Source organism: Neolamprologus multifasciatus, chromosome 5 (assembly GCF_963576455.1).
Source record: "Neolamprologus multifasciatus chromosome 5, fNeoMul1.2, whole genome shotgun sequence".
In the NCBI taxonomy this organism is placed as follows: Eukaryota; Metazoa; Chordata; class Actinopteri; order Cichliformes; family Cichlidae; genus Neolamprologus; species Neolamprologus multifasciatus.
The window spans coordinates 14,381,090-14,408,072 of record NC_140443.1 but is presented as its reverse complement, the minus strand read 5'-3'; the positions used below and the strand labels follow the sequence as shown (position 1 = coordinate 14,408,072).

Here is a 26,983-nt window from a genome sequence, read left to right as displayed (position 1 = left end):
ACTACAGCTCATTCAGAACTCTGCTGCTCGAGTCCTCACTAAGACCAAAAAAATGGACCACATCAGTCCAGCTCTGAGGTCTTTAGACTGGCTGCCTGTCTGTCAGAGGATAGACTTTAAAGTTCTGATGCTGGTCTATAAAGCACTGAATGGTTTAGAAAGTGACCTCCTGACCCAGTATGAACCTTCCAGATCCCTCAGGTCATCTGGATCTGGTTTTTTATCAGTTCCCAGAGTCAGAACCAGACACGAAGAAGCTGCATTCAGCTTTTATGCTCCTTATATCTGGAACAAACTCCCAGAAAGCCTCAGATCAGCTGAAACACTCAGCTTATTTAAATCCAGGTTGAAGACTCTCCTATTCTCAGCTGCATTTGAATAAAACACCAAATCCACACTTTTAAGCTTAAATTTCAAAACTTATATTTTAACTACTGATTTTATCTACTGTTTTTTTAATCAATTTTAAATCATGCTTTTTATTTGTTTTTGTTCTTTAATGTCTCTGTAAAGCACTTTGAATCACCTTGTTGTTGAATTGTGCTATAGAAATAAACTTGCCTTGCCTCTTTTTTTTATATTTCTGCCTATGCACAAACAACTTTTACTACCCATCACCCTTTAGCTGTCTAATTTATCAAACAGGAATATTTTATGTGAGCCCCTCCTAAGGTGGTGAGGGAAGTGAAACATGTTCTGTTGTTCGCACTTCTTCTTTTGGTAAACTTTTGTATCTCAGCAGACCTCTAACTTCTGTTTGTGTGTACATTTGGTTGAATTGCTCAAATCTGTTCTTCAGATTCTGTCATGAGTCAGAAACGTTTCAGAATCTTGTACTTTCATAATCCCACTTTTTATACCAGTTTCACTGTGGTGGTTCACAAACTAATAACATTCATGATTAGGTTAACTTTGTAAAGAGTCAGTCACACCTGGTCAGGACCCCAAGAGTCAGCTTTTAGGACCATGGGCTAAAAATTTTAATTTGGTTTTTACTTTGTGAGCAGTTTGAAAAACAATACTTTATAACGAAATAAAAATCCCTTTGTATTTAGCTTGATGAGATGACGAGATTACAAATGCTTTATTTATCATGAAATACTTTTTATATGATTTGAACCTACTGTGCGCTTACCTCTCAGTGACATGACTTCCTTTCATAGTAAAACCTACTTCACCCCATAACCATCAGCAGGTTCAGTTTCCTCAGAGTCTCTTCCACCATGGACCTCACCAGCAGCAGCTTTATTTAGGTTGCAGAATGTAAAGCAGAATGTGACAGACTATCACCCCAGAACTAAATAATACAAATACTTCCAAAATGTGAAGGCTGTCCTGTCTGCCATCACGCTAGCTGACCATAATGTGGACTAACACAGCTGTAGGTTTAAATACACTTCATTAGCAAGTAGCAAAATAAAAAGTAACACAGACAAAAAAATGTCAGTTTGTTTATTTTAAAAAGTAACTAAACTGATCACATTGCTTGTAATTTAAATTACACTGAAAAACAAAGAGCTTGGTCTGAGGACAAAACAGTAAGCACAACATTATGAGTAATGCAGCAGGTAGTTTTTCCAGGCAAAATGCATCACCATGGCAACCATAAACAGGGATACAAAATCAGAGCTGTTTCAAATCTAACTTAAACCTTAATCTTTTCCTAAATTGAGGTATTTTGTAATGCTTAAATTTAGCATAGTTGTTCTTATAGCCTAACCCGATCCATATTATGAATATAAAAGTCTTTATTCATCCCAGAAGTCTGAGAAACTGTGTTACAACAACCAGTTACATAAAAAGAAAAACAAAAAACAAAACAAAACAAGACATCAACAATGATACAAAATGTAGATTAAATATAATTTTAATGCAGGTATTTTTGTATTATGCAATGTGATATTTTGTGCCCGCAGAGCTAAAACACATGAGAAAGGGTGCATGCCTTATAGGTGGCATGCCATGGCATGCAGCACAACCTTTCACCACATCCACAGTGATTCTGTGTCAGCTGATGGAGGAATCCAAACTCATTTAAACAACAGCAACAATGACAAAATCCCACAGAAAGCAATGTAGAAGCCAATGATAATTTAAATAACAACATATTGAAAATATAAAAACTACAAAAATCTGAAACATGGGTGAGTTGAATTTGAGTCTTTGGCACATGCCAGTCTCCAAATGTTTTGACCTTTAAAGTGGAAAATATTAAGCTTGTGTATATAGAGAGGGATTAATATATATAAGACCGTAAGGGCAGAAAATCTTGATTAGCAAAATGGAAAAAATCCCCAGTAAAATTCATGTCCAGAAAAAAGAATCAATAGATTAGAGGTTGTGATTATTTTCTTGAGTCTGTGTGGTGTAATATTTTAGAATCGTGGAAAGGAAATTGAGTTGAAATGAGTTAAGGAAAAAAAGTGTGCGGAATATTAGTTCAGTTTGTTCAGTTTGATGATGAATAGACAATGGTGTGGTTATTTTTGTTTATTTAATTGGATTTCTTGACAATGACGACACCACCCATTTCCTTATGCATCACCAAGACCTCATCTGACAACTGCAGACAACATCTGAAATGTTCAGAAATCTTTTGGAAAGATTAAAAGAAGAAAACTGGAGCCTTTTTTTAGGTTCTGGTAACTTTGCTAACTTTCTAGTTTAGGATTTGCTTCTCTGTTCTCTCTTTCTTTCTTGTGTGTCCAGCTGTCAGTAAAACCCAGAAATGCAGAACTTCATTTGCTCAGCATAGAAAATAATCAGTGACGTAAAGTTGCTGAATCTTTGCTTTTGACTTTGGTTTCCTTGTGCGACTGTAACACGACCCCGAGCGTCTCTTCAGTTTGCGTTTAACTCATCGTGGTTGGTTTTATTCTCCCGTCTTTTCTCTCAGGTGAGGTTTCTACATTTATGATGAATTATCTGTTCAGCTACTGATTGATCTGTTTGTTACACTGAAGCGTTCATTGAAAGGGTCTCCTGTTTCCTGTTTGTTTATTATGTTTGTGTGGCCCATGCATTAACAGAGGAATTTAAATTCAATAACTGATTTTAAAAAACCTTTCTATTTCTGACAAATAATTTTGCACTTGTTGCTATTGCAGCGCTTGTTTCTCTCCTTGATGTCGTCCTCGTTTCCTCCTCTCCTTTCATTCCTCTTTTTCTTTGCTTTCCTTTCCTAATCCATTCTCCTTATCCATGTGCCTAGAGCGATACATGACTTGTTGTAAATTACTTATTGGCCTACAATCTGTGAAAAATATGACTAACATTTTTCCCATGAACGATATTAAGCCATTTTAAGCCAGAAAGAGTACATCTATCACAAGGTAGCAGCAAAGATACTGTTACATTTTGGGTACTTATCCAGGTGAAAACGGTAACTCACATTAAAAATGTCTTTTCAAGAGAGATCTGACCAAACATAAAATCACAGTTCTTTTAAAATAGCTTAAGGAACCAAAGAGGGCTAGATTGATTATGATGTCAGTACAGTAATGTGGAGCCATAAAGATACTTGCAAAATATTAATTTCTTCATTTTATATAAAACCCCTTCATAAATCCTCATCACTACAGTCTATCTACCAAAATAAGTTAAGACATTACTAATAAAAAAAATTAACTTAACTTAACTTATTTTGGTAGCAGGGGGGGGGGACATCATTGATTTTCCTATTTTCTTTGTTTTTCTCTTCTTTTGCTCCATTATTTGTTTGCTTCTCATCTTTTTCCATCGCTTCTCCTCCCTCTCAGGATTTACCCATCATGCTCCACCATTGTTTCCTCACTATTGGGGCCATGGTTTCATTGGCAATATCCGGGCTAATCGCTATGGAGACCTGTCCAGCTACAGGGATGCCCGGAATGCCAGGCGAGTGCATTTTTGTGCACATGATTGTTGAGACTGATGTGTTTTTGTTCTCTATTAGTTTTTTGAGTTTCATTAGAACTTTCTGACCATCTTCAGGTATTCCTGGGCTTCCTGGAAGAGATGGTCGTGATGGACAAAAAGGAGAGAAAGGAGATCCAGGTATCTAGAACATAGCTGTGTAAAAGCAGGTTATGATAAGGGAAAAATCATTTTGTCACCAGTGTATCCTCTACAAAAGGAGAGAACAAACAAAGCGCTGTATTTAGGTCATTCAGCCAGCGCTTCTTAGGCCTCCCACACATATATTGCTGGGTCTTATCACTCACTTAGAAGCCTTCATAACCAAAACGATTCCACCGCAACCATAGATGGCTCTGGAAGCAATCCCTGTGGCTACTGTTAGCGGCAGAGCTATGAATGCACAGATTCATACATCTGAACATTGGAATTATTGGGACTTGCACGTGATATAATCATCTGCATAAGTCTGTCTGCTGAAACCAAAATGACTTCTGTTTAAGTGCTGGTCAGACTTACGGCTCCTGGATTAATTCACCTAAATGTCAGATTGTAATCCCTTACGTTACTGATCACTGAGGAAAGTAATTACATTAATGTACTAATGCTTCGAACTTGTTTCTTTAGGAACAAAGTTGCAAGGTGGTCTCGGGCCTCAGAAAGGAGAGAAGGGGGAGCCTGGCCCAAAGGGGCCCCCTGGTAAAAGAGGTCAGATTGGGGAGTCTGGGAAGCCAGGTACCCCAGGAACTGCTGGACCTCCAGGAGAACCAGGAGAACAAGGGTAGGTAAACAGTTCAACAGTTTACTCAGTAAACTGTCAAAGCTGGATTACACCCTGGCCAAATGAGACAACTGCTTGTAACCTAAAGCAGGTTAAATGCTGCTCCAGCTTTATGCGTGCTACATTAATTATATGAAACAAAAAAGGCCTTGATTTAACTATATGAAATGTATAACTGCTAATGAGTTTATTTTTTAAACCTATGTTTAATTCATTCATTCATTTTAATTAAATTTTATGTAAATAGTTCAGAATCAAAACAATAGTTGCTTCAAGGCGCTTCATATTGTTAAGTTAAGACTGTAAAATAATGTAGGAGCAAACCCCCCCCCCCCCCCCCCCCCCAAATAAAACAACCCCTTATGAGTAAGCCCTTGACAACAGTAGGAAGGAAAAACTCCCCTTTAACAGGAAGAAACCTCCAGACTCAGGGAGGGACAGCCAAATGAGGGTCGTGGCATTTGGGAGGTGAGGGAGGGAAGGAAAACAGGACAAGTGGAAAGTGTGGAAGACAGCCAGAGATTAATACTTTATTATTATTATTTAATATTATTATAATATTATTATAATAATAATAATAATAATATTATTATTATTATTATTATTATTATTATTATTATTATTATTATTATTATTATTATTATTATAAGTAATGATTAAATGCAGAGTAATGTATAAACATGATGAGAGTCAAAAGAGGTGAATGAAAAAGAAGCAGAATCATGCATCATGGGAAGGCAAGTATTGCAAAGGGAGGATTCAAGATGAGAACAACTGCAGTTGTTCTGCATTAATTAGCTGCTTTAAAGAAATGGCACCCTGTTCTATTAAAAAAATACTCTCTGTTGCTGCAGGGCTGTTGTAGTCCAGCAGCAGGCGGCCTTCAGTGTGGCCAGAGCGACAAACCAATACCCGGATAAAGCCAGCGTCATTAAGTTCACCGATCCAATCACCAACATCAACGATGACTACAACACAAACACAGGACGCTTCAGGTGAGACATTTTTCTTTCAGGCCAGACCGATCACTGTAGGTGTGTTTGCCAGTTCAATGTTGAATGATTAATGTTAGGTTCAAAATTGTACAGATTCATTCAGCAGTGAAACGTGATGGCAACGATGGCAAACTTTCATAATAATACATTTCATAATGATCATAGAGTTAAAGCACTCATACTATAACAATCAGAGACAACACTACGACACCGTCATAATTAGGATTTTGGAGGACTGCACATGAGCATGTCTGCTATTTTATTTAAATAGCACCAAATCACAAAAACTGTTGCCTCAAGGTACTTTATATTGTAAGTTAAAAACCATAAAGTAATACAGAGAAAAAACTTGCACTTGGTGACAGAGTGAAGGAAAAACTCCCTTTTAACAGGAAGAGGCCCTCAGCAAAACAAGGCTCAGGCAGGGGCAGGCATCTGCTATGACCAGTTTGGGGTGAGGGGAGGAAAACAGGACAAAAGACAAAATGTGGAAGACAGCCAGAGATTAATAATAAGTAATGATTAAAAGCAGAGCGGTGTATAAACCTGCATACATCAAAACACTACAGGGTCATGCACAGTTAATTACAATCATCAAGCTCCATGTTCTTCTTGCTTCATGAGTAACACCAAGAGTCTTTGCATCCAGTCTTTGCATATTTCCCATCCACTCGATTCCCCAGATTTAGCACTCTGTGACTTCCTCTTGCCAAAAATCTTAACCTCCTGAGACCCCAACTCTTCCATGGCATGCGTTTTTAATTTCTCTTTGATATTTGGGCATATTGGGACCTGATGAATGTAAAAACAAAGAATTACCAGAGGAGGTTAAGGGTTTCACAACAAAGGCTTTGAGGTTAGATTAGGTCTTCTACTGATTGCTCTAGAAAGCTGTCCAAATGTGCAGAAGCAAAGGAACTGAATTGAAACAGGCGTCAAAAGTCTTGAAACTTTATGGTCTCACCTTGTAGTTGCTGAGACACACTACATTGCAAAAAAAAAAAAAAAAATCACTCATCCATCCACATCACTGAACTGAGGGCATACCACCTGTGGAAGTCCAGTCCTGAAATTTCCTTGTTACCAAATATTCCAGAGTTAACTGTGAATAACATTTTGATAACTCCGCTGTTTTGAACAACGTAATTCTGCCCAATATGACATAAGACACTTGTAACAAATCCACTTGTATAGAATCATCTTCATTGTGTTGTTGTGTCGCATGTAGGTGTCGGGTCCCGGGAACGTACTACTTTGTGTACCATGCCTCGTTAGATGAAAAACTGTGTGTGTTGCTGAAGCGTGACAACATGCTGCTGGCATCGTTCTGCGATCATCGGCAGGCGGGGAGACAGGTACAAGCATCAGACGATAACAATTCCTGTTATTGGGTCAGAGTGTATTAACCTCTGAAATAGATACATCCTCCATTTAATTTTTGAACTCCACTGATCCTAGGTGACTTCTGGTGGCCTGGCGGTGTACGTGTCAAAAGATCAAGAGGTTTGGTTGGAGACTAAAGACTACAGAGCGATGAGAGGGACACGAAACGGATACAGCATCTTCTCTGGCTTCTTGCTTCACTCTCACTGACCACCCCCAGGACAGGAAACAGAAAACAGTTTGACAGCTGAACGACTGAAACAACATGAAAACATTTTCTTACTGTTTCTTCACAATGATCATTTACCTTTGTAAAAGGCACAGAATGTTTATTTTTCATTTTCATTTTTATTCAACGGCCAACATGCACCATTTTATTCTCTTTCTGCTGAATCAGCTCTGAGTTCCTATCAGTTGAAAAGCTGACACTTCAAATGGAGAAGATGTTTGTGTCTGTAACTGACGGTCGATGGTTCTGTCTAAAATTTGAAGTTTCTCTTGTTCAGTTTCATAAAGTTGGTTTCATATTGCAGACTCAGTTGATATTAATGGGTGTGATTTTTAAATGCATTTCCAAACACAGTTTGATTTTTCTCATTTCCATCATTATCTCGAGTTCACATTTAAGCACAGAATGTCCCATCAGCTCCGTGCCTCGCTGTCACATAGTTTAAACAAACAAACCAAATAAAGAGCTTCAACCAAGCCTTTGTGTTGTTGTGATTCTTTGAATTAATGTCTCCATTTATTATATATTTTCCTTTTCTGTTCACTTCAAAAATGACCACACTTTCAATGATCACACACACACACACACACACACACACACACACACACACACACACACACACACACACACACACACACACAGCAAATAGAACAAAATCAGTAAAAGAAAGTCGCATTTGAACAAACTAGCAGTAAAATTGATTGTCAGAGACTACATACATCATGAGGGAGAATACGACAAAGAATAGAGGGAGACAGACACGGGAGGGGATTAGGGCAGAGTGGACACACCTGGGAAAACAACTGGACAGAATCTAACCGATGAGACAGAGGAAGTAAAAGTGAACGCACACGAGAAGACGTAGTGACCAGGACTGAGACATAAGAAGTTGACAGAACAAACAGGGAAATCAGACCACAATGGAGACAGAACACAGGGAGACCAGAGAGACACAGGGACACGACTGGGGATACAGAAATGGATCACAAAAAGAGAACAAACTAGGATATGAACAGACTACTAACAGAGGATATGATACATGACCTGGGAAAACAACAACATATTACCAAAAAACAAACTTAAACACAAAAAACCAAATACAAAAAACCCTTAAAATACTGAGTTGGAGACCCAGGATGATGACAGGTACTATGTGATGTTCAATAATTAAACCTGTGGAATAGGTTTAAATGATTGTGGTGCATTAAGGTAACAATATCTATCCTCCACACTCTCAACTGCATGACCAGAGCAGAAAAAGGGGATTTGCTTCGGTTGCTGATGAAAGGAAAACAATCAGGGACTTAGTTTCCCCAGTATGAAGTGAATGAATGTGGAGGTGTTTGTTTACATGCAGCCATGAATGACTTATTGCACAATAGTTAGTGACCATGAGTGGACACATACATTACATTGTCAAAAGCATTCACTCGTCTGCCTTCACACACATATGAATGTCAGTGAAATCCCATTTTTAATCAGCTGGGTCTAATATGACGTCATCTGAGCTTTTGCACCTATAACAGCTTCAGATCTTTTGGGAAGGCTTTCCAAGTTTAAAACTGTTTTTATGGAATTATTGATCATTCTTCCAGAAGTGCATTCGTGAGGTTAGACTGATGTTGGATGAGAAGGCCTGATAGTCTCCGCTCTAATTCATCCTAAAGGTGTTCAATCGGGTTAAGGTCAGGATTCAGTGTAGGCCAGTTAATTTCTTCCACACCAGACCTGCTCATCAATGCCTTTATGGGCTTAACTATATGCACTTATGTGCAGTTACGTTGGAACAGGACGGGATCATCCTCAAACTGTTCCCGCAAAGCTGGGAGCATGAAGTTGTCCAAAATTTAGTATGTTAATATGTATGTTGAAGCAACATGAGTTCTTTTCACTGAAGCTAAGGGGCAGAGCACTGTAGCGCCACCAAACGTGGCACAATACAGAAAAGTTCTCCTGGCAACTGCCAAACCCAGACTCGTCCATCGGATTACCAGACAGAGAAGCGTGATTCGCCACTCCAAAAAATACATCGTCACTGCTCTAGACTCCAGTAGAGGTGTACTTTACACCACTGCATCTGGCGCTTTGCATTACTCTTGATGAGGTAAGACTTGGCTGGAACTGCTGGTCATGGAAACTAATTTCATGAACTTCTCTGTGCTTCAGGGAATGGAGCTAATCTGAAGGCCAACTGAAGTTTCAAGGTCTTCAGCAATGGAGTTGGCGACCTGGGCACTACATGTCTCAGCATCTGCTGACACTGCTCTGTGATTATGTCCTACCACTTTGTGGATGATTTGCTGCTGCAATCTAAAATGCAAGAAATGAAAAGAGGATATGAGAAGAGAAAATGCCAAACTAGCAAATTAACAGGAGGCCATTATTAAAAATAAACACCAGCTACATAATGTGGAGCAAATCAAATATTTTGTGGAACAGATACCAACATCCAGACTGAGGTTAGGAGTTCAGCCGCAGACTGCCTGGAAACACTGTATTTTTCTGACAATAAAAAAGAAGTTGATAGAAAAACAGAACAAAATGTTAATTTAGAGGAAAGTTTTTTTTAATCAGATGCACTCAGTGATGCTTCATCATCAATTCTTCATTTGGTGGAGACTTCTCTGACCTTATCTGAAACAGTTTCACTTCCTTAGAAGGTTTCAGAAAAAAATTACTTTCTTGGGTAAAACTGACTAAATGCAATAATCATAAATAATCAAATGAGAATTGAACAAACAGGAAAAAGTAGATAAATTGAAATATATAACATGCTGGAAATTACTGGTAGACTGTAAATAAGATTGATGGATGTAATTTCCATTTTGTTTTGCTATATTTTTACTTCACAATATTTTAATAACATTATATATTTGAGCCATTTAATTCAAAAGTTCTTTATTGATTAAATTTGGACTTAAAAACATAAAAACACAAAGACACTGATCAACTACAGCTGTCTTTGTCAGGACAATTGTCAATAAACGTCATCCAAAGTGAGTTATCCTGGTGGATGAGTTCTAAGATTTCTCTGGTGACCTAAACAGCCTATTAAAGACCTGCTGCAGTATCTTCAAAGCCCAATAGGGGGGCCACAGATTGGATTTGTCCCTGTAAGTCCCTACAGAGTGAAGAATTAGTGTTGTACCACAGAAAGGATTAATAGTGACACCAATAGTTTTTCTTCTTGCTCTCTTAAGTTTCACTTCCTCTTTTTTTGCCCGATTGAGCTGTGGCAGTCACAGTGAAGCACAACGAAAAGTCTTCATCTCCGCTCCCCATCAGCTTATTGCTCCGCTGCAGCGGGACACACTTTATTACCTGCAAATGGTGAGATGATTTTTACAGATACTAAAAAGCTAGCCAGACAAAACTGTACAGACTTGTATAGAAGTGTTGGGTTTCCTCACATTTATTGCTGAATGGTTGTTCATGTTGGATTCAAATCTGTGTCAATTATCTTTCACTTTTTAAGTGTAGTTAAATGTTTTAGAGTTCTTGTATTTTACAGATTTCTTTTTAAAGACTCAAATGTACTTATCCTAAACATTTTCCTGTATTTTTTGTATTTTATTGTATTATTTTTGTAAGGATTCAATACAATCTTTAAAAAGTTATATCTTTAGTTTGTAGCTTGTCGCTCCACTTAGATGGAAATTCTTCTGAAAGCTTTATTTTATTTTATTTTTATGTTTTGGTTTGTTTGTTTTTTTATATGAGGGTCTATTTTTTTGAAAGGTAACCCATATCTGTGTGATCAGGCCCTCCAGTGGCTGAGCTGCAGTACTGCAGTGTTGCTGTTTCTGGTTCACATCACCCCAGCTGACATGCAGTCCTGCAATGGGGGAATTCCTGGGATTCCTGGGATACCAGGCACTCATGGGCCCAACGGCAATGATGGTGCTAAAGGAGGGAAGGGAGACCCCGGTGAGCGCAGACTGCACATGAAGAGAATAAATACTCAATATTAACTGTACACTATATGGAGTGCAGGTTTTCGTTCCTATTACTAAAACATCTATTTAGTCAGAGGACTTCTTCATTAACAGATTTAAAAACACTTAATTGGTGCATTTGCCACACTGGCCAAAAGATAACTGATTATCTTGTACTTCAGTTTCAATTTCCACTGATATTTTTATGCTGTGTAATAACTGTTTATTTGCATGTGCAGGTGAGGCAGATCATACCATCAGGGGTCAGAAAGGAGAACCTGGTCCAATGGGTCCTCCAGGGCGACCTGGACTGAAAGGTGACCCAGGCCAACCAGGCAGTAGGGGGTTACCAGGTCTACGCGGGCCGAAGGGAAGCCCCTTTGGCCAACAACAATCCTATTTCTCCTTGAAATCTACGACATCATCAGCAGTAGATACTCCCATCATCTTCAATGGGTCAGTGTGCTGAAAGTTTTAAATCTTCAGAATGAAAAAAGAGTGATATTTTATTTCAGAATTGCTAGGTAAATATAGAAACTACCCAAAGCTAGTGGTAAGGAAAGAAAAAGGGAAAAACTGTTTGATTGGATGACAGATAAAGTGACCACTGAGCACCTGATTAACTTAGTTATTCTATTTAAAAAACACTGACTAAAATAGCGGCATATAGTAAAGTCTCCACACATAACAAGTTTTAGATTTTTGTTTAAAAACATGAACAGTAAGTAACAGATTCATCAACACTGTGTAATCTTAGTTGAACCATAGACTGTATATGAAAGATGGCAATAGCTTCCAGGTCTGAAAAAGGCAGCCACTGCTTAAACTTGCATTCTTTCTACTGGCCAGCAGGGGATGACTGGTCTAAAAAATCAGATTAATAGAAAAACGACACTCAGCTCCTTCGATTTATGACCTCATTAAACATCATCCTGAGGTGGTTATTGTTTCAAATAGTGTTTTTTAAACTTTTTCAACCCAACAAGATGTTACTCTTTTAAAATGTGGTTTTAATTAGAGTAATACACACTAGAGGGGGAGCCGAACCCGAATATGGTATTCGGAAAGGCACAAATAACGTGTTTTTTACGAATATTTATTTTGAACAAATATTTTTTAAAAATATTTGTGTTTGGGAATAAGAAAAACTTTATTATATTATATTATATTATTATATATTAAAAACCTGAGTTTTCTTATGAGACCGCAGAACATGACTAGATGAGTGAGTGACATGTGAAAGAGGTGACTGACACGCACTGCTCCACACAGCAACAGAGAAGGCTCAAAAAAAGAGTGAACTGCTTCACGATGTTTGCTGAATTGATATTTTTGTACCTTAACTGGGTTCCAGTTTATAACTTTTGCGAAGATCGGGAGATTATGCCATTGCGCTGCATCATTGATGTCTGCAGTTGGGTGCTCTGGTGTTCCTTTGTCTTTACATAGCTCTGTTAGCTCGGTAATTTAGACAATAGGCTGTTGACAGAGTAACGTTAACGTTCGGTTAAAAAGGTTAAAACAATGCTTGTGTAGTTGTCACTCATTAACTTAGCTGAAACTCCCCACATGGATTTGGGGAACTGAATAGAAGAATGTTGCTGCTGCTGAGCCATCTGGCAATGACGTTCAATGACGTTCCTTGTTACATGTTCATTGCTGGATTTATGGGAAAACATAAACTAATATTGCATATCCATAATTATTATAATGGATATAATTAAAGAATACTTACACTATAATGTTTGTTAAAAGTGCAACGCAAAAAAACTGGGTTTTTACGCATTTTTTAAAAATATTACTCGAATACAAATACAAATACTTTTCCCTCCTCAACAAATACAAGTACAGATACAAATAACGGCTGCTTTGCACATCTCTAATACACACATTGCTATGAATAAAAAATAACCACGGCTCTTTGTTTTGTAAGAACTAGCACAACTCAAAACTTAAAAAAACAGAAAAACAAACTATCGTTGTTGATCTGTAAATCTCCCACAGACCAATTTTGGCTGAAGAGAATGAACTGTTTCGAGGAGAAAGACTGACAAATGATACAACGTACATCTGCACCAACAGAGGCATATATTTCTTCAGTTACCACATCTCAGGAAAGTATAAGGTGAGTATGAATAATTTATTCTTGTAAAACTACTCTGTGTTTTCTGTTTCTGCCAAGTTCGTGTTTGTCCTTCTCCTTTTTAGTGTTCCAATATTGTATAGATTAAACTGCTGTCATGTATCCTACTCAACTTTCAAGCTCAGTACTTACAACTCAAAGTATGAATATTAAAAGCCTCATAATAATTCCACCTGATAGTAAAAGGGAACAGTATCCACAATGAGAACATTGATATCAAAGTTTGACTTTTGCCTCACTATATTTAAATATCTCTTGAATTCTTACTTGAAATTAAATATTTCTACATTAACAAAAAAATACTTCATTCTGGATTTTGATTCCAAATTGGGAAATATTTAGAAAACTATAAATTAATATGCATTATCAGGGAGGGGAAACTACAACAACCCCAGTGATCAAATTTCATACATTTTGATAGGTTTGATTGTTTGATTGTAAAATTCATTGTTAGCAATGATTGTTAAACATTTTGGAAAAAGCCTGTAAAAAAAGGATTTTTTTCTCCATTACTTTATTTCTGCCTGTCTTTAAGCCAATCTTTGTATTTTATATTTTTGTATTTCCTCATTATGTTGGAAAATAAATGTAAAATACACAAATCTTTTAGAATATAAAGTTGCAATGATTTCCATGATTTCTATTATTTACAATATTGTTTGTTTTTGTATTATTTAGATTCTTACAAAAACAACTTTTGTAAAGTTTATGTTAAAATGCAGTCACACCTCTTGAAATAATTTTTATATAAGGAATGCTTGTTTACAATCTTATAATAAATAAAATTTCTGTGTGTGACTTGTGATCCTCTAGGTGTGCCTGAAGTTGGAGAAAAATGGTGTAAGTGACATGGAATTGTGTGACCAGTATAATGGGTTTCTGGTCGTCTCTGGCACGGCAGTTCTGGAGCTGGAAGTTGGTGACGTGGTCTCACTGAAGACAGTCAAGACAAACACCATCCTGACAGGCCAGGCCAGCGCCAGCACCATATTCACTGGCTTCCAGATCTTCCCAACCTCCTAAATCTGCAGTCTCCACAGTTTAATAAATTACAAACCTTCTGGGACAGTTAAAGGAACTAAATGATGTTTGTGTCTTCTTTAACAGAGCAAAGACTATCCACATTTGTAAAGGTTAGCGCTGTGTTGCAGAATTCATCCCAACCCCCCCCCCCCCCCTTTTTAAATCATAATTTAAAAACTGCATTTTGTAGATTCTGTATAGAGTTTACTTCCTCCACAAAACAACTGGTGAAAGTGGTTTTGTGAAATTGATTTAATGCACTTGTGACAGGAGTTGCAACATTCACTGTAAGATCAAACAATGTACGTGATTAATTAACAAAAAACACACACAGCTGACCTTATGAAACACAAACGCCTCAGTTGCAAAACACTCAGAGAAGGACCTTTAGCTAGAAATTATACTGATCTATTATTCTTTTTTTCTTCTGTCATATATGCTCTTACATAATTATAATGAAGGAACTGACCTCCCAGCCCATTGTTCCTTCAGTGGGCTGGTTTCAGTCATTATGCAAATGTACTGTTTATAAGATTGGGGAAACCTGCAGTCAGCTGAGACTAAAGATGTCACTTGGATGAGTGACAAAACGTTTCTTCCACTGAAAACGCTACATCCAGATGAACAGAATCAACTTTTGGAGATGCTCTTACATTAAACGTGGCCAGACTGCTCTAAATGCCTGCTTGGTGTCAGGCAGTCTTCTTTATAATTTTGCTCAGCATGAGCCATAACAGATATGATCCACTAATATGGTCAGTTCATCTTAAGCTCCACACATTCTGTTTATAAGCAGCAGCAAATCAGAGGAAAGTTTCCTTTAAGCTGGAGGAGCTGGACAACTAGTTTCAGACAGATGATAAACTGAGGAGCTGCACCAAACCCCAATAAATGTTAAAGAAGGGTTATGTTGTACTGTGAGTCATGCAATATTTGTACAGTCCAAGAGCAACTATGGAGCTCAAAATGAGCAGAAAATATAGTCTTTAAATAATTATGTTTAATTAGGAATCAATACTAGCCTGTGCTGTGTAACATTTCCTCTGGTGGCTCATTGGAATACACCTAGTACTCAGGTTTCAGGTGCATAAAGGTCAGTTGCTTCTTCCGGACTCTTTCCAGGCAAGATACTCATTAAATATCCAACACTTGGTATCAGGTTATTAGACACTTAACCTTACAGCCATGTGCATCGTAAACAGACAGCATTACAGGAAGTACTGGATTTCAGGATGGATTGATGGGCTGCATGTGCACTTTTTATTCCCATCACCATATTTCCTGACAAGACATTTTATCTCATGATAAATATGACCACTTACTGGTGTACTCATGTATCAAAGCTTTGTTTTGTCTTTTGTTTGATAGAAAGTCAAAATCTAAGTAGTTCAACACGTACCTTCAAAAACTTCTAAAGCAAACAGAAAAAAAATACACTTTTTTTTTTTTAAGTAAATGAGTTTATAATACCAGGAAATCCCCAAATGACATTAGCCTGGGGTTATAGTTGGACATCTGTTGGCACGATTGCCTTTGAAGTGCTCTTTACCCTCATTAAAGAGCAGCCTCTGGTATGGGGTAACAGAACCTCAGCCTAGGGTGTCGGTGGCTGCTGGGTGGCTGAATACCCCGTTCTTTGCATAGAAGGTGTTCTTCACCAAGGATGACCTGGCGCTGGATGGAGTTCTGTAATCTAGAGTGTAGTCACCTGTGGATAAAGGAAGATTACAAATTTGAGCGGAAAGCATCTACAGATCTACAAATCTGTGGTGGCAGACTGGAACTGAGCACATTCACAGTAAAACCAGAGATGTCTGAGTTAATCAGTCATGGTATGAATGTTGTTCAGTTAAACTAAGTCTGACACTGGCCCAGTGACCTCCACAGACTGGACCCAGTGATGCACTGAATAACATTTAGTTAATAAAAACTCAACAATTATTACTACAACTGGAAGAAATTGACCTAATAACAAAAATCTGAAAAATATGATTTCGTATGAGTAGAAGCTGATAAGGTAAGCTAGCAAATAATGTGCAGAAAGGATTGTCGCTTTAACTTTTTTTTCTCTACATTAAGGCAGGACCTTGTGTTTTTCTTTATTTTCATCATACATATATACTGTTTCAGTGGTGGATGTTCATATTAATCACGGCCAGAGTTTCATATAATCTGTTCAGCACATGCACATGTAATCTCTCTGCATCAAAACCTCAGCGTTCAGACTGCTCTGAATACTCTAATTTACTGTATTTTCCCCTCCTCTTGGATCTGTATGATGTTTGCGAGAAAGGTGGGACATGCCTGATATGAGGCACATACCTCTGACTGTGATCAGACTGAAAAAAAACCACACCTGACTAGGGATGGGTATCGAAAACCGGTTCTTGTTGAGAACCGGTTCCCACTGTTTCAATTCCTTGGAATCGTTTGCCATTTTTGCAAACGATTCCCTTATCGATTCCAGTCGCCCCGAATGACGTCACCACGTTGCGGAGCGTCGCTTACCTGGCAGGAAACATGGCGGCTCAAACGCTAAAAAGTTTGGTTATACTTTACGAGAACGGATGACAACAGGGCAACTTGCAATACTTGCAAAGTAGATATTTAATTTAAGGGAGGAAACACTACGAATATGCAAAAGCATTTGCTCACAAAACACGCGATGACCTTAAATGAATGTCGTGTTTTTAATTCCGCTCCGGACTTGTGAATCTCAACCCAGCAGCGGCGGTAAAGTTTGCACGTCCTCTCCCGTTAATACGGCAGGTAAATAATCAACTAACAGTGCATATTATGTTAGCGCGATCTGCCTTATTACAAAACCTGCCATTACTGTGCATTTAGGTGACCACGATGAGATAGACAGACAGAGTCTGGCTCAGATGCTGGCAGTTCTCGCTGCAGTCTACCGGTAGCGTCTCCTTTCAGGCCAGGATAGACGAATGTCACCGAGCTGTGACTAAGTTTGTGGTCAAAGGCTTGCACCCATTTGCCACAGCAGATGCCCCCGATTTTCGGTAAGTGAATGTGTTTAATTGTAGGCAGGGACATTATTGGATATTCTTGTGTAATTGCTACTGAATAATTTATGTTATACTTTGTTATTGCTACAGAAGAATATTTATTTTATTATTTTACATTCACAATTTTTTTTCCTGGGGACCCTGTGACACCCCATTGAAGAGCCGTAGGTTGGATCTGTTAAGATCTCACTGTTGGGTTTGTAAGGCCATGTTACTCCTAAATTTCTATCTTGTTCAAAGAGAAGATATAAAACAAAGATCTAAGCTAATTGACCTTAGTGTTCTCCTTTTTTAAAAAAAAAATAATCGATAAGAGAATCGATAAAGAATCGAATCGTTAAACAGAATCGAAAATGGAATCGGAATTGTGAAAATCTTATCAATACCCATCCCTACACCTGACATCTGCAAAACACCTGTAAATGTTTTTGTTTTTGTTTTTTGCATTGTGTAACCTTTAAGATATTTAAATTCCAAATAGTGACTATAGTTTAATCAGTCACTGTTACAGGATCTCCTGGTATTAAAACACAGGATTACTACCGAGGTTATAGTACATTTAATACCTAATGGTGATTTTTGATTCAACAAAGTTTATCTTTCTAAAGTTTATGCATCATTTTACAGTCACCACACCACAGGGGGCAGATTGTGACTCCATCGTACCAAGCCTCCAGCCATAATCCCAGGAGGAGAGCAGGGGAAAGTTAAACTTCTCTTCAGGTTTAATGTGTCCACGTCTGTGCAAGTACAGAGTTCTCCCTTTGCCCTGCAAAAGACACATAGATTACATAAAACATCACTTTTACAAAAATGTAGGAATATAGGGATATACTGAATAAAATTGCTAAAATGATAAAAGGGCAGGGTTTATTTTATTATAGCTAATTATTAGGGGTGCAACGATACACAAAATTCACGGTTCGGTTCGGTTCAATACTTTGGTGTCACGGTTCGATATTTTTTCGATACAAAAAATGTTCATGCCTTTTTAATTTGTCATTTATTAAAATTATAAATATAGATTTTAACCCAAAAGTACAGTTTTTAAATTTAATGTTGCTGAAACAACAAAATAAAAAAAAATAAATCTATCTGATCGAGAAATCACTCATCTTTGGAAAAGAGAGTTTATTACAGAGAAATGGCTCTTTCCAAAATAAAAGCTATACTATACGTTTCTTCTGGGGTATACTCTCAGCAGCATATTAAACATATCAGGTCCCCATAAGGAGAATCATGTGCTAACGGCTGTCTAAATGACTCGGGTAAAGTTTGTAGCATGCGTGCTTGTTGTTTTTGTCTGTGGCACAACCAAAATATCGAGAACTTGCAGTCTCATTGCCTTTGAAACGGTTGATTTGAGCACAGGGACAGGTCTGTGACCACTTATGAGTTGCTATCTTCTATGTGTTGTCAGCAAGATGGAGTCAGTCCAACAGAGAGAGGTAAGTGGAGCAGAGAGAGGTAAGTGACGGACAAGGTAAGTGACTCATGTTGTAACTGACGTCAGACGCCGGAGATTTTTGTGGAAAATTAAAGCGAATGGTATTTTAGAATTGAACAAATTCCTTTAAGCTTCAGTATTACCAAATACACTAATCAATTGTCTTATAACTAACAACATTTGTCTAAATCATCTCCAACACCCTGGAGAACAACGGGAAGAGTTTAGAGGCTCTCCAAGATTACACTGATCAGTGCTTCCAGGATCTGGTAATGAAGAAGGCCAAATCTGAGACACCGTCGTCGAAAAGATGTCGCCCGGCAAATTCCCCCGGCATAACATTGCCAGCCAGCAAAGATATTGCCGACATACTGGAGTCAATCGACAAATGACAAACTGCAAGTCCAGTTTCGATGCAAGGCTGTCCTTGGTGGAGATTCCTCACCGGGAATTTAAGTCCTTGCAAGAATCCCTGGAGTTCAGCCAGCAGCAGGTGGAAACGCTCGCTGCTGAAAATGCCACGCTAAGGGAGTCGGTGAAATGTCTCACAGACAATGTTACCCAGCTAAATAGAGAAAATAAAAAAATAAAAGAGACAGTTATTGATCTACAAGCTTGTGGCAAGCGTGATAATCTTGTATTTTCTGGTATTCCAGAAGCCGCTGGAGAAGACGCGGAGACTACGGTGAAAAGCTTCATCAAAACCCACGTGTGGGGGTGCCTACTGGGGTCAGTGGGGGAGCTGGCCCCAGGGAGGGGTCACTTGCCCCTCCCTTCCTTCCCTCCCCATCTCCAGCTGCCTCCCTATTCCCGCTCCACCACAATCACCCACACATGCAGGGCCTTGGGGTAAAGATGTGTCACCAGGGTGCAGGGGAGGCATCCCCCGCTCTGTCCCCTTCTGGCTGCCTGTGCCTCAATTTTATCCCACAACTTAGACATTCACATTATTCACACTCTCATTACACATACATATAGGATCTTGGGGTGTGGGCACGCAACACGGTATCCAAAAGACCATCAGGGTGTACAACCTCACCCCTGACGTCGTTGCCCACCTCTCAATTTTAAATACATGTAGACATTGAGGGCTATCAGGAGGGGCTATGTGCTTACCTGCTGCTCTCTGGCAGGTAGCTCCATGCCCTCCTGGTTTTAAATGCACCTTAGAACACACATGCATCAACACTACATATGAGCGGGCGGAGGGAGGTTTGGAGTCTTCACACACCCCCGTTCTCTGCGACCTGCTGGAATGTGGGGCCTCCCTGCTGCTGCCGAGTCGACTACCTGGGTCTGGGTGCAGTTTCCCCCTCCAGGGGCAAGGGTACCTAGATCTGGGGCTTAGAGTACGCTTGGGGAGTGTGATTGTGTGTACAGTGTCGTTTTATGTCTGTCTCCACGTTGGGTGAGTGTTGAGTAATTGCATATGAGAGCATGAGGGTGGGACTGGATGTTTGTATCTGTGTGTGCCTGCATGTCTGTGTCTATGTGTCAGGTTGGGTATCAGACGCCACCTCTCTAGGGACATCTCAGGTCCTCCAAGGTATGGAGGCCTATCTCCCCCCACCACTTCCCCTGCCAGTGGAAGACTCAGACATCGGTGCGTTGGTGGTTCTTTGTGTCCGGGGATGGGCATCCGGGTACACACCGGCTCACTCCTTGGTGGCTGCTTGTCAGGGCCTGGAGCCAAGGGCTCGCTCGGGCCACTTCGAGGGTGGGGTGCCCTCGGCCTCTCGGCCTGGGGCTCGTTCACTCTGGCATAGCTGGCTGCCGGCGGAGTTCACGGGCACGTCACTGCAACCCCCCTGTCTTCTGCTCCGCGGCTGCTGAGTGACCCCTCATCTGGGACTCTCCTCAGCTCTTTCTGGGATAGTGACGCGGCTGCCCCTCTATTGGTCTTCCTTGGTCTCTTGTGTTCTGAGGGCCTCTGGATGTCTGGAGTTTTGATCTCCTCCATACCTGCTTCATGCCCTGGAGGACGGGGCTGTGGCTCCCCACACCCTCTAGCACAGGGGTCGGCAACCCTAGGCACGCGTGCCACATCTGGTATGCGAAGGGTTAACTGATGGCACGACCATAGCTGGACTGGCCATCGGGCATACCAGGCATTTGCTCGATGGGCCGATGATTGTTTTTGTAACGGTATAAACAATGAAAGGTGGTGGATTGGCCAGATGCTAGCCGGTGTGTAAAAATAACTCAGTTGTTTGGTGGTGGCTGTGGCGGAGCTTCCACAGATTCAGTAAAATTAACAAGTGGAGGCCAGCAGGTGGATGAGGGAGAGGAGAGGCAGGAGGAGGAGAGACCCGAGGCAGCCGATGGTCCGAGTGTCAGGTGAACTGAACTTCAGGTAAGAAGTTATGACCTGCAGTCTATCTGGGTCAGATATAAACCAAGTTTAGGTGGAGTTTATTTTCGTTGTGCTGACTTTTTACAGTCAGTTACAATAACTCGTACTGCGTACTAGCTAGCATGACAGAGTTTCTATACAGCTGGGTGGGTGCTATGATGTTACTGATAGTGAACTTTATTTTATTCATAAAGTTAGTTAGTAGAGTTGCCAACCGTCCCGTACAAACGGAATCGTCCCGCATTCAGAGAAATTATTACGAGTTTCGTGTTGAGCTGAGAAGGGACGCAGTTTGTCTAGGATGGAAAAAGACACAAAGGTGGATTTATTGTGTCATTATGCTGCACAGCTGCCTCTTCTTCTCTCATTCTCTCCCCCTCTCTCATGTTGCTACGTTAATCATGAAACTGATCAATGATCAGCTGATCGGCTTTTCTCTCTTGTTTGTTTATCGCCCACTTTGCGCCAGAAAGAGGAAACTGCCAGATGTTGCGCTAAACAACAGCATCACGTTTAAGCTTGATCAGCTGTTGTTAGAATTTATTTAATATTAATTTCTAGTATCAGCTGATGTTTGCTGGAGCCACAGCTGTAAAACTTGCTGGTCATGATATTGGTTTGTATATCTGGTGAGAGGAAAACATGAAGATGAAACCAGGAGATGTCCTTACTGAATCATCAGAGCTGAACAGGTGATGGAGAAACAGGTTTACCTTTTAGGTGACATGAATGAGTTGAAGGGAAGTTATGAACTGTTTCTGAGAGACAAATAACACCAGGACCCTTTTATACGTAGCTGACAGCTGATGACTGTGCAGGGGCGGATCTAGCAAAGTTTTGCCAGGGGGGCCAGGCGGGGCATTAACAGGGAAAGGGGGGCACAAAGAAATACTTTCTTATTCTCATTTAAAATGTCTGGCTGTTATTAAATAATTATCTGAAGCTTACAACCAAAGTTTTTATCTGACATAAAATGTATAGAAATCATACATATACCAACAAGACTGTACATCACTGTCACAACAGCGTTTGTTTTCATTCAAAGGCTTAATGGCTTTAATACCTGGTGGGCCGGTCTTTAGTCAAGCCCAGGCTGTTTTTTTGTCCCAGTCCAGCCCTGGGCACGACACGCAGTGAATTAATCTGAGAAGGTGCATCAAAAAATAAATGGCCGCGCCAGTGGTGCACATCGCAAATCAGCTCACATAGACACATTAGTTGTTCCTCTTCTTAATGACGGTATCTTAACTAACAACCTAAACTACCAGATTCAACTTGTAATTGGCTAAAAATAACTTAGCCTACTGGTAAGAGGGACGTTGTTAGCTTTCCATATTCCGACACTTCAAAAGCTTCAGGAGCTTTCCGCTGAAAGCAAAAGTGATGATATTTATATTTAAATGTTTAAATGTTAATTTTATGAAAGAGAGTTTGACTGTCAAAGTGATTCTTACATGGTGAGAGGAGTCCTGATACAGGGCCTCTCTGGTGTGGGGCGAAACCGGCCTCATTAGAGGAGGCACACTGAGCTGCTGTTCACCTCCCACAGAGCACACAGGAGGAGGAGAAGGACGACGAGGAAGAAGGGCGCTTTGCTTCTCAGTAGTCCTGGCAACAAGAGGCACAACAGCCCTGATGGAAGATAAACAGAAAGTTAATGTTTATTTTCATGCGTGTGTAATGTCATGGTCGCTGGAATCCTTCATGTTTCTGAGGTTTGGACTCTTGGTTAATATTAAATCAAGTCACGTTTATTTATGTCCCACATTTAAGGCCAACAGACGCTGACCAAAGTGCTGCACAGCAATCATCTACAATGTTGGTTAATATTAGTGTCACATTCATGCCTAGCTACCTCCAGTAGGTTTAGTCTAATTATGTGGGTCTCAGTAACATCAGATAAATCTACTTTTACCCAGACCATGAAAACAAATGATAGCTAAGCACATGTGGATACTCAAGACAACTAAGGTTTTAAATCTTCACTCTTCCACTTTAATATAAATGAAAGGGCTCACTGAGGGTCAGCAGGTATCTTTGGCAGCTGTGGCAGCTGTGTGGGCTCTTTGCTGTTGTTCCAGGGATTGTAGCAGGATGGGTAGAGTTTGGCATAGCGGCTCCTCCAGGTTAAACGGGTCAACATCTCCTTCTTGATCTGCTCCCTGTAAGAGTTCTGGCTCTGAGTCGTCAGCAGGTCGCGCATTTCCTGCCCGGAAAGCCAAATTTAGTGTGAGAACAGCTAACACAGACGCACAGGTTGCTTTCAACATTGTTTTTCTGAAAGATTAATAGTTAACACATAGAACTAGAAGAAGTGCCCTAACTTTGAGTTTTAAAGAGCAGAATCACAATACCAAACATCTGTAAGATGCAAATAAATCACAAATGTCACTGTGTGGACAACTTTTCATACTTACAAATAATTGTGCATTTTAATTTAATTATCTTGTGTCCATTTTTTGATCCTTCTTAAGCTGGAGCTAGCTATGAAGCTCTGAGTCCCTTTTATTTAAACAGCAGCTCCACAGAAACAGCACAACAGCCATCACAAACTGGCCATAAGAACAGTCAATGAAAAAGTCACAACAACATATCCTACCAGAGTTATAAAACAGTAGATTATATTTTTATAGTATAAACAAATGGCAAAAGATAATTGTTAGATATAATATAGTTTACCTTTTGTTCAATGCCGAGCTGTGCAGGATCAGTTTCTCACTGTGGAAGTGAGCTGTGGATCAGATAACGCTGGGGAACGCCAGGAAACACGACACTCCCTGTTTTTCAACTCCTACATACCTGTGTGTTTGCAAATAGATACCATTGTGGGCACTAATATCAACTAATAAAATTCCTCACAAGTTTCTGACTGATAATTTTCCTTTAGCCACAAGCTAAAGTTTTGGCAAATGTTGAGCAAATGGGAGGCCCTGCCTTTCAAAATAAGTCTCACACATGCGTTTTGGCAATTGAGTTTTTCTGTTAAAAGCTTTTTGTTGTTGGAAATAGGCAAGAATAAAGAAAGACAACAGGAAAAAAAAGAATAAATCATTCCGCAAGCAATCCAGTATTTACTAAAATTATTTCTGTACAATGACTTTAGTGTATTAGTCATATTAAAAATAATCAGCAAGGGAAGTGCCAGATACCATGTGATGCTAATTAAATGCATTTTATTAACAGCAAATCACAATTATTATCAGCAATCACTTTCCCCCAACAGGGCGCAATAGATGGATGCACCTCCGTCTGCCTGGTTCTTCCAAAGGTTTCCTCCTGTCAAAAGAGAGTTTTGTCCTTGCCACAGCAAAATATTAGTAAAAGCTCTCCAAAACTAGAATGAGGAGTTGATTCTGATAATTGATGAGTGTTTCATTTTGTGCTATTTAAAATGAAATCCGACAAACTCATTTATTCATGGCTATTAGGAAATCTAGAAAAATCTTGGAAAAGAAGAGAACCATAATGCAGAAACTTATAAAGTGTCTGCTGTCATGCAGTCCTCCACTCATGTTTCAGCCCCATATTTTCTTGAAAGCATCAAATATGAACTCTGAAATTTGCATCATAGAATTGAGTTGAAGTAAAGCTAAAATGCATCGTTACTTTATACAGTCAACAATGATGAAAACCCTGGTTTAAAAAAAATCTGTAATATTGCAATGATTTGATAACTTGACACATCAAATATAAAACAAAATCACTCACAGAGGTTTTTTTTTTTTAACTTTGATTGGTCAAACAGCAGTAGTGTTAGAAAGCAGTTGCATTGCTGAATCTTGGTGGTAATCTAAATTAAATCTCTACCAGGTTTTTGGAAAAAGAGTTGCAAAAGAAGGCAGCACAGTGGCTCAGTGTGGTCTCACAGGAGTCAGGCTGGGGTGCTTTTTGCAGCATCAGCTTCTTTCCCTGAAGAATTTCCATGTTCTTCCCATTCTGAGAGGTACACCTCCCACCCCCCACCCCTTTCCAGAAACACACTGTTCCGCTGGAAACTCTAAACTGGTGAGTCAGTTCTTAACTGGAAAATAAAATTGAATATTGAACAAGTACCTGTTTCTGCAACTTGATAATGTTTGCAGTAAATCTCATCAACCACTAGATGGAGAAGTTAAAAGTACAGTCGGTGAGTATATTTACTGGATGATTAACAGATTTTTTTGTTTTTTGAAATTTTCGGCTCAGAAGTAAATGGCCTGTATTTGTATAGCGCTTTACTAGTCCCTAAGGACCCCGAAACGCTTTACACAACCAGTCATCCACCCATTCACACACACATTCACACACTAAATGATGATGATGATGTGTAAAATAAACACATTACAAGTCCAGGTTTCTGGGCACCCACATGTCTGCTGATCTCACCTGGACCCATGGATCCACCTCTGCCAACCCTGGAGGCCATCATCAGATCCTCCTGTGTCAGAAAAACCAGGGCATCACAGGTGACCCCCTTACACCCCACCCACTACCTGTTTGACCGCTGTCCTCTGATCAGCGCCTCAGGTCAATCAGGTCTCACATCTCCAGACTCACAAAAAACATCTTCCTGTGGGCCAGTCAGGCTGTTAACAAGCACTAGAGCAAATCTGAGCGTCTCTCTGCTCAGACCCCTAATCTTTGTACTTTTAAATCATTTTCCCTCCCTCAAGCCTAGCCTTCTAGAAACCAAAGAAGCTTTTTAAACTGTTTATTTATCTCCTTCGCTGCCTGCTGGGCCTTAATGTGTTGTGTTCTTTTAGCACAATTTTCTTTAACTTATTTGAGAGGATTTCAGATCCTACTGTAATGTGTTCAGGGTTTTCTGAAGCTTCTTTCTGTGATCCTGTGCAGCCTCCTTGATGGGTCTGGGAATTTGTGGTTGATGGGTGCTCTTGAATCTCAGCAGATGATACATGCTAACTCCTGATGGCCTCAGCTAGGTTCCTCAAGACTAAGTCTGACCAAGAATGTGGATCAGGTCGTTGAGGGTTTTTTTTTTTAAATTTATAAACTGGCAACTCCCATTGTTTCTCCTCTTCCCACCAGTTCTTTAGAGACTTCCTCCTCCCCAGAATGGAAAGAGATCTTTTCTCCAAGTGAGGCTGAAAACACACAAAACTTTTAGTTGGGTATTTAAAAAATGTTGCTTAATGCCTGCCGAAGGTGGAAGTGGTAATTTTCATTCAGCATACCAGTACTTCATCTATCAGCTGAAGTTGTGATTTTCTGTATTTATTTAGATGAATCTTCTCATGGTCCCCTGAAACGTTTCTCAGAAGAAGAGCTCTCAGACCTGAGTTTTATCTATTTGTTGTGGATCATCACAGCAGAGATGCGTTTCATTTTAAGGTGTACATTTGGTTTATCAGAGCATGTTTGTTGGGTCAGTCTTTTCATTTCTTCAAAGTTGGCTGTTTGGTAGTCTGTGATTTATAAATAGGAGCAAATTAGAAAAAGACAGTACACTTATGCTGTGAAATTACTGCTGCCACCTTTTATTACCTTAAACATTAGTATGTTACTGGTGTAATCCAGATTTCCATTTGTATTTCTTTCTAACTACACCTTTCTGTACTTTGGCCTTGAACCCATGTTACTTCAAAGACTTCATCCCCTCTCCTCCAGACTGTTGCTATGAATGATGACATCATCCAAATAGGTGGCTGCATATGGAGTTTGGAGGCACTTGGTCCACGAAGCAATGGAAGGTGGTTGTAGCCCTAAATGGAAACCTAAATTTAAGTGTCATGAGCTCGTAAGTTTTTTTTCCTAAAGGGAGTTCACACAGGAAG

The 26,983-nt window shown here is 39.6% G+C and overlaps 3 protein-coding genes across 3 annotated transcripts; 2 read left to right on the top strand and 1 right to left on the bottom strand.

Moving 5' to 3' along the window:
* The first annotated feature begins 2,695 nt into the window (after positions 1-2,695).
* On the top strand, positions 2,696-7,758 carry LOC146518199 (complement C1q subcomponent subunit C-like). Its single transcript, XM_085160468.1, has 7 exons — positions 2,696-2,896; positions 3,759-3,876; positions 3,973-4,035; positions 4,522-4,675; positions 5,530-5,670; positions 6,899-7,025; positions 7,129-7,758. Exons 2-7 carry the CDS (start codon positions 3,771-3,773, stop codon positions 7,261-7,263), a joined length of 726 nt encoding a protein of 241 aa, XP_085016594.1. The 5' UTR covers positions 2,696-2,896; positions 3,759-3,770; the 3' UTR covers positions 7,264-7,758.
* Positions 7,759-10,478: 2,720 nt separating this feature from the next.
* On the top strand, positions 10,479-14,443 carry c1qb (complement component 1, q subcomponent, B chain). Its single transcript, XM_085160527.1, has 5 exons — positions 10,479-10,612; positions 11,044-11,209; positions 11,457-11,673; positions 13,222-13,342; positions 14,174-14,443. Exons 1-5 carry the CDS (start codon positions 10,610-10,612, stop codon positions 14,381-14,383), a joined length of 717 nt encoding a protein of 238 aa, XP_085016653.1. The 5' UTR covers positions 10,479-10,609; the 3' UTR covers positions 14,384-14,443.
* A 135-nt stretch (positions 14,444-14,578) lies between these two features.
* Positions 14,579-24,282, bottom strand: LOC146518197 (protein SPMIP1). The gene is made up of 5 exons (XM_085160528.1): positions 23,889-24,282; positions 23,228-23,415; positions 22,664-22,841; positions 18,076-18,178; positions 14,579-16,091 (listed from the first exon to the last, which is right to left on the bottom strand). The coding sequence occupies exons 2-5, from the start codon at positions 23,410-23,412 to the stop codon at positions 15,973-15,975; spliced, it is 585 nt and encodes a 194-aa protein (XP_085016654.1). The 5' UTR covers positions 23,413-23,415; positions 23,889-24,282; the 3' UTR covers positions 14,579-15,972.
* Between the last annotated feature and the right edge of the window lie 2,701 nt (positions 24,283-26,983).